Source organism: Mirounga leonina, unplaced genomic scaffold (genome assembly GCF_011800145.1).
Source record: "Mirounga leonina isolate KUSES-001 unplaced genomic scaffold, KU_Mleo_1.0 Mir_153, whole genome shotgun sequence".
Classification (NCBI taxonomy): Eukaryota; Metazoa; Chordata; class Mammalia; order Carnivora; family Phocidae; genus Mirounga; species Mirounga leonina.
In genome coordinates, this window is record NW_023270387.1 from 42,717,409 (window position 1) to 42,725,483 (window position 8,075).

At 38.2% G+C, this 8,075-nt stretch overlaps 1 protein-coding gene across 1 annotated transcript in view; it reads left to right on the forward strand.

The window, feature by feature from the left end:
- The window catches only part of GRM5 (glutamate metabotropic receptor 5), a 600,744-nt gene extending 599,614 nt beyond the window's left edge, over positions 1-1,130 (forward strand). The window contains exon 11 of the mRNA XM_035009412.1: positions 32-1,130. Within this exon, the coding sequence (XP_034865303.1) occupies positions 32-780 (749 nt within the window). The 3' untranslated portion in view covers positions 781-1,130. The remainder of the gene's footprint in view (positions 1-31) is intronic.
- Positions 1,131-8,075: the final 6,945 nt, after the last annotated feature.

Consider the following 8,075-nt stretch of genomic DNA (forward strand, 5'->3'; position numbering starts at 1 on the left):
GCGAGTGTCTTTTTTTAATGATACGGAACCCGCGGCGCGGGGGCCGCGGGCGGCGCGGGCGGGAGCGCGGGGGGCGGGGGCGGCGGCCCCGGCGGGCCGGAGCCCCAGGACGCCGGCCCCAAGGCGCTGTACGACGTGGCGGAAGCCGAGGAGCATTTCCCGGCGCCCGCGCGCCCGCGCTCGCCGTCGCCCATCAGCACGCTGAGCCAGCGCGCGGGCTCGACCAGCCGCACGGACGACGACGTGCCGTCGCTGCACTCGGAGCCCGCGGCGCGCAGCAGCTCCTCGCAGGGCTCGCTCATGGAGCAGATCAGCAGCGTGATGACCCGCTTCACGGCCAACATTAGCGAGCTCAATTCCATGATGCTGTCCACCTCGGCGCCCGGGCCCGGCGTGGGCGCCCCGCTCTGTTCGTCCTACTTGATCCCCAAAGAGATCCAGCTGCCCACGACCATGACGACGTTCGCCGAAATCCAGCCGCTGCCCGCCATCGAGGTCCCTGGCGGCGCGCAGCCCGCGTTGGCGGCGGCGGTGGCCCCGCCGGCAGGGGGCGCTGCCCGGGAGACCCCGGCGGCGGCCGGGCCCGAGGCTGCGGCCGGCAAGCCGGACCTGGAAGAGTTGGTGGCTCTCACCCCGCCGTCCCCCTTTAGAGACTCGGTGGACTCGGGGAGTACCACCCCCAACTCGCCAGTGTCGGAGTCGGCCCTCTGTATCCCCTCGTCTCCCAAATATGACACACTTATCATAAGAGATTACACTCAGAGCTCCTCGTCGTTGTGAATGTCCTTGGAAACCACGCTGGGTTCCGCTAACGGAGCCGTGGCCTCCCGCGTTCACGTAGACACATGACAAGCATAGTTGCCTGGTTAAGACCCGAGGTGGAAGATGCCAAGTACACCCGTAATGGAAACATGAGATTAATAGTGCTATTTAACATCAACCGACGAAGACACCAACTACAAACTTTTGGCAGATTTTCTTCTAGTGGCCTTAGAAAACATGGGCTTTTAAGAAACACTGCTTATCTTTTTGAGGGCTGACAAGGAGTCTGTTGAACCAGTTCCATACCAAGTGCTTTGCTCTAGGGAAGCAATGAGTGTGAAACAGCATAATGGAGGGGGAAAAGCATAGTTAATAAGCAACTGTAAAAAGTTTTGTTTACTTTAATTCTTTTCCCAGAAGATTCTTTGATTCACCAAACATGAATGTACATTTTCTAACAAACTCAAAATCTGGGACCAAAACGTCAACCTCTCTCTCTCTCTTTTTCTTTCTTTTTTCTGTCCTGTAAAGACCTTGAAAAGCAGTACCTTGAGCCCAGTATTTACTGAGGCGTTGCTGTGAGTGTGTCCCATGCATAACACACAACTGGATAATGAGTGCTGCGCTGACGTGTGTAGGGCTTTTACCAGAGACATTCCTCTCCGATTTGGTTTGAAATCCTCTTCCAGAAGCCTGCATCCGGGAGTCCACCTAGTTATTTCAATTCACCTCCATTAACCAAGAAAACCAGTGGAAGATTTCTTGACTATTTCACCATGTTGCCAATCAATACTGGAGTAGCAAAAAAAATATTTTCTGGAATACTGTTTTGTAATTCCCTCACTGGGGTATGTTGTGTAGCTGGAAATTCTCTTTATAATAATAATAATTCCTGAGCTCCAGCTTGGCTATCTCTTTCATGAAATGTGGCCACTCCTCCTTATGAATGCTGTTCCATTAGCATTGCCAGCTAAAATATTAAAATATGCATTTGGGCTTCTTCATTCCTTTCCTTTGAGAACCTGATGCACAAAGAGCTCCTCTGTTCAAGTCCCACCACTGGAAGAATGGTCTGTAGACCCACTGAAGACAGCGTCATGATCGAAGGGACTGTTGTTCAAAAAGTTAACACAATCTTAATACACTGGAAATTTTAAGCTGTGTCAAGTCGGCTTAGCAGAGATTTAGCGATGCCAGTGAGCAGTGATTTTAACTTTTCTTGGCTGCTTAAATAGGGCAGCTATGAACTATGACAAATGTAGATTTTTCAAAGCAATACAGAATACTAAAACAGAGGAACCTTAATGAATATAAACCACCACAGTCTTTCTTAGCCATTCCAAAAAGAGGCAAAGCAATTATTAGTATTTCCTTTTTAAAATAATTCTTAATATAATTTTGTGCACTTCATACTGTCACTTTTTAAATACTGCAGAAAAGAGATCTAAAGATATAATAGAGATACATGTGCTTTAATAGGCTCATATAGGTAGAATTCATAGCTCAAGACCTGCATCCACTGTCATCTCTTTCTTCCTCCCATTACAGCTATCTTCAGGTGCCAAATGTTTTTTTTGTTTGTTTGTTTTGGTTTGGTTTTGGTTTCGTTTTTAATTTTTAAATAAGCATAGTAATAAAAGGTGGAGGTATCCTATAAATTTAGAGTTTAGTGATCTAGCCTTATACTAAAGATAGCCTTATGAAAAAGATTTGCTGTGAAGTATATTTTTAGCAGAAAGAAAAATAAATGAAACCTTTTTCTTTAGCTCAGTATCCTTATTTTGGATTTTTTATTTTACATCTACTTTAAAAAAGGAATTGAGAAATGGAAATATATCCATTGGCATAATTTATCATTCCCCAGTTTTAAAAGTTATAATACATTATACTGCTTGACTTTCCTGATATCTGTTCGTAAATTTTTTAATCGAATCTCCCAGTATAAAATATTAAAAGCACACATTAATTTAGTAAAATATAAATTTTCAAAAATCAAACCTCCCATGCCAGATTTGAAAATAACGTCATCAGAGCACCCTGAAACCCACATATTATGAGACTCATGAAACAGTGAATTTAGCTAAACTTTATGGTTTCATTGAAAGTGAATGTCTGCCTCTACTTGAAAAACAAATGTAAGTATTTTGAAGAATTAACACCCCTCAATCCTCTTGAAAAGGGTGGCATTCACCTGGGGATTACCATCTTGATTTCTTAAACATTGAAACCTTTCCAAATATACTCTACTATCTAAGTTTTAAATTTGTTTCTTAAACCCTTAGGTTGATTTCCATTTTATTCTGTATTGACCGATAGAAAAATATTTTTAAAAACTTTCTCCATGATCAAATTCCTCTTCTAAATTTTTAGTAACATATTTCGTTAAAAAGTACACTACCTTATGAGAAAATTCATCAGAAATTAAAATTCAATGCAAATTGCCATCTGATAATTCTATATGAAATTATGATAAACTATAATAAGAAAAATAATTTATCCAATTAGAGGAGAACAAGATGTATTTTTCTCTGTGTTTCTGCACCCTTTGCCACTTCATTCAGTACATTGTATGATACATAATATTATTCATAATGCATTCTTGGGATCTTTTATTTTGGAATGATGCTAACTCTGTCTCTTTGCCAATTCTAATACCAGGTTCCAAGTAACAAATCTACAAGGAGAACTGAATATTCATTCTAGGGCTAGGATATGAACTTCACAATTCATTTGGGTACCTATTTTCATTGAATTTCCTTGAAAACAGTCTGTTCCTGGTGCCCAGTGATAATTCAGTTGGACCAGCATGACCAAAAGGAAGGGGAAAGTACAGTGAAATGCTGAGATTCAGAAAAGTGACCCTACAGGACAGTTTGGTCCCAGGATGAAAAAAAGAAGACCTGGTTTGCTCAAGTTATATGGACCATCTTAGCAGTCCACTCACTCTTCTGTTTTGGGAGAGGAGTAGGGGAAGAGAAGACCCTATGTGGATTGGGAAGAAGCATCTCTCTGGGTGAGGGGTGGGGAACAGAGAGGGAGTATGCAAATGATTTTCCTTTGCATATGAAATTTGACTGAAGCAAAGAAAAACAGTAAATCCCCAAATGTGCAAATCCTTGTTAGTAAAAGTCTTTCCCAAGCTTCTGCTGTTCCCAGCAAGTGATCAGGAAGACTAGGAGCTATTTCTGACTGTGAATGAGTTGCTATAATGGCTCTGCTGCAGTTCTGTGACTTCCAAACCAGGAATTTAACACTTTTTAAGAAAAAAAAACAAAAAACATTTCCTATGCTAGTCTCCCAGCAAAATGTACATGTTTTGGAGACTTCAAAACTATTATCTGAGTTCACATTTAGCCACAGCTTCTTAATAACCCTTGAGCTGGCAGAATCTCTATAGTTAACCATTTACGATTTTATACTGTGAAAAAGTACAGATCAGTGAAAAGCATAAAGATAAATTGAAATTCACTCTCAAGAGGGTCTGAGGCCTGGGAGATTCTCTACTATCTGTTGAAGAATGAGGCATGTATAAAATAGTTGGCTGAATTTCACTGATCTTCCCAATGTGAACAAATATACTATGTATATTGTGTGTATTTCTAGAATTCAATGGCAGCTGCTGGTGATGTTGTAATTAGAAATCTATATACAATATAGATGTTTTAGAAAGATGGTGCCAATCCTAAAAGATTTGTGTGGGCTATAAGTGCTTGTACTTACTTTTTCTGCACTTTAACTGATTTGGTTTTAAAATTGTGTGCGCGTATCTGTTCTTTTTCTGTTGTTGCAGCTTGTACTATTAAAACAATAGAGAATGTTAAATTATTTTGATGTGAATTGCAAATGATTTTTTTTCATAAAGTTTAACATTTTTATCAGCATTGTTTTGCTTTGTACTTGTATAAATGTATTTTCTTTTAGCATTTAAAAGTACACTTGCCTGTTTCTCAGTTGTCTAAATCATGTTATAGTTGGTGTTTGTGAAGTCAGTTACTTTTTGAAAAATATTAAAAAAGAAACTATGGTGTGACTTTAAAATTCTTCCCCTTAAATGTTTAGAATGTTGTCTTAATAGTGTTCTCCAAGACCCAAAGAGCTATACTATTAAATCATCTTTAAATTCTGAATGATCTACACATTTGAATTATGGGATTTACATAGTAGCTTATGGACAATAGATTAAATTAAAAATGTAAACCAACCACAAAACAACCAGAGATGCTGTCCTCAAAGACATCTACAAACATCTTTTAAGACATAAATATTTTTTTTTAAACAATGAAGCATGTAGGGATTATACCGTTTTTTGTGTGTCTGGAAATACAAATTATAGTTCCACAGTTATCTGTGTTGACAGAGATTACATCATAAAAATAATATAGATTATGTGTGTTTATATATCTGTGTATGTCTGGTTGTGTATACAAACATACAAACATCTATGTAGATATTTTACTTTTGAGTCCATCTATATATGTGTCTCTGTGTGTATGTTTGTGCGTGCATATATGGGCATATCTTTATAATTTTACCAGAAAAAAAAATTACTTGTCAAATCACTTTCTACTTTGATGGATTCTTAAGCAAATTTACACTCCTTGAACACAGATTAACTAAAACCTAAAAGCATGATGTGTGGAAGAGAAAAACAATGTAGATTTTAAAACCGAGCTTCTCTCTGCTTCCCTACATTGTATTATTTATATACATATGTATACACATATATTCTTATACATATGTAAATTGATACAAAATATGTTTGATCTTAAAAAAGAAAGCCATTTTGTGTGCTTTGTCAGACTCTACTGCTTCAGTGTCTTCTATTCTGAAGTAATACAAATGGGCATATGTTTATATAAACTTAGGGCTGAGGTGAGAGATACCTGGACCACATTCAGCAAATCATTTTCTAAAGATCAAATGAGTCTTCTAAGACTCCATAGACTCACGGCAGGCCAGTCAAAACTAGCCAATGCAATAGAAATAGCAGTGAATTAAAAAATCCATCACCCTGACCCATATGACCTTGGAAAAATTACCTTGAGTTCTCTATAACTCAGTTCCCCCTTTTTTAAATGCAGAGATGAATTACAATAACCAGTGAGATTTCATTTCCAGCATTCCTGGTACATGACAAATGCTCAGTAGGTAATAGCTCTTATTCGTGGTAACATGGAATTTATTATACAGTTAATATTCAGCCTAGATATGTTATGTCTAATATTATTTGTGGAACTATAACAAATTCTTGTCCAACTTAAAGCATATATCACTGGGCTAGGGTGGGGAGGAAGCCTATTGAAGTTTGAATTCATGCAACCTCAGAATTGTCCATCTAGGATGACTTAGCAAAATGATCTTAAACATGACAGAAAGAATGATTTTCTTCTGTTATAATCTATGCTGAACACTGGCCAATTTTTTGGTTATACTATACATGAATGATCAGTTTTTAAAAATAAGGCTCAAGCATTTACTTTTTTATGGTAGTCAGCTAGATACACAGGTAGATAAATAGAATTATATTAATGAAATTATCTCCTTAAACACAGTATAGTATTTCCACTATTTTCTCAAAGTATTTTGAAATTCAGAATCACTTACTACATTTCACCCTGTTTATTATTTTTTAAGAAGTATTTTAGTAAATTCTATGAAGGAAACCTGTACACTCAGCCTCTGTGGCTATTCTCAGAGTCCTAAACAAAAAGTGTTATAGGAAAACAGCCACATGAATGAATATTTTAAATTAGCTTTTACTCCAGGCCAAAGGCATTTATTTTTGCTGTGATATATGCATCTTTTTTAGGTATATGACCCATATAAACATTTATATAAGCAGGCTAGTTATGTGGTATATATATCAGACACATTTGACTTATTTATATATTGCTTGTATTTTTTTTTTAAAGATTTTATTTATTTATTTGACAGAGAGAGACACAGCGAGAGAGGGAACACAGGCAATGGAAGTGGGAGAGGGAGCAGCAGACTCCCCACTGAGCAGGGAGCCAGATGCGGGGCTTGATCCCAGGACCCTGAGACCACGACCTGAGCTGAAAGCAGATGCTTAACGACTGAGCCACCCAGGCACCCCGATATTGCTTGTATTTTTACTGGTTGACATAAAAGGAAGCTTTATCTAGCTATCATGTTTCTATAACAAGACAAATGTTAAATAATAAATTATATGAATGGTATGTCCATGAAAATTATATAATGTAGTAAATTGGCTTTTCTGAACTGCTAAATAGTAACAGGTGTTTCATAAAATAAAACATTTTAGAGTTTTAAAAGTTTGGAAAACATAGTAGCTCTAAGTTAAATGACTACCTTTGCTTCAGAACTTGCCACTCTTCTTTTCTTTTTTTTTTAAGATTTTTATTTATCTATTTGACAGAGAGAGAGCACAAGCAGAGGGAGTAGCAGGCAGAGGGAGATGCAGGCTCCCCGCTGGGTGGGGAACCCGACATGGGGCTCCATCCCAGGATCCTGGAATCAGGACCTGAGTGGAAGGCAGACACTTAACAGACTGAGCCACCCAGCTGCCCCCAGAACTTGCCACCCTTTAAATATGCTAATATACAATAACTTCAGAAGTCTGTTGTTTTTTATTATTATTATTTATGAGTAGTCTCCTCTGAGTAGAGCTTCATAGAATGAATTTTGAAAATGCTATGATATAAAATTTATAATTTGTACATACTTTTTTTCCTTCAGTCTTGAAAAATAATTGTTATTTCCATAATGATCTTAGGCTTTTAGAGAAGGAAAAAAAAAGGATTGATAGCATCACCTTCAGAGCCATTTTATTGAGCCACGGGAAGTCTTACTCAATTTTATTTTCCACTTTCCTCCTATTTTCTGATTTCTCAGTGCTCTACCAGCACATTAACTTTACTCTCAGGGGTCAAGCTGAGGATTTGCTTTTTCTTTTTCTTCTTTTTCTTTCTTTTTTTGTTTTTGTTTTCATCAGATATGTTGGATGGTTCCTTCAATTCCAACAGCCTTGGATGAAGCAATATGTGACACTGTAGCATTAGGAGATGTTAAGTAGCCAGTGAACTGTATGCCAAGAGCAGTAGGAGACGATAAGACTGTTATTTTAGAAACTTTTCTAACTTACCTAAATATGCAAAGTTACATGGGTGTGTCTACAGTATATACCATAATAATGCATTTCTACTCCTACATACTCAAAATAATGATTTCAACCTTTTATTTCCCTGGGTATTGAGGTTCTCTCTGTCACATACTTTCTCTCTCTGAAGAGCTCAAATCACATCATTAACCCTAGTATATCCACCTCACCC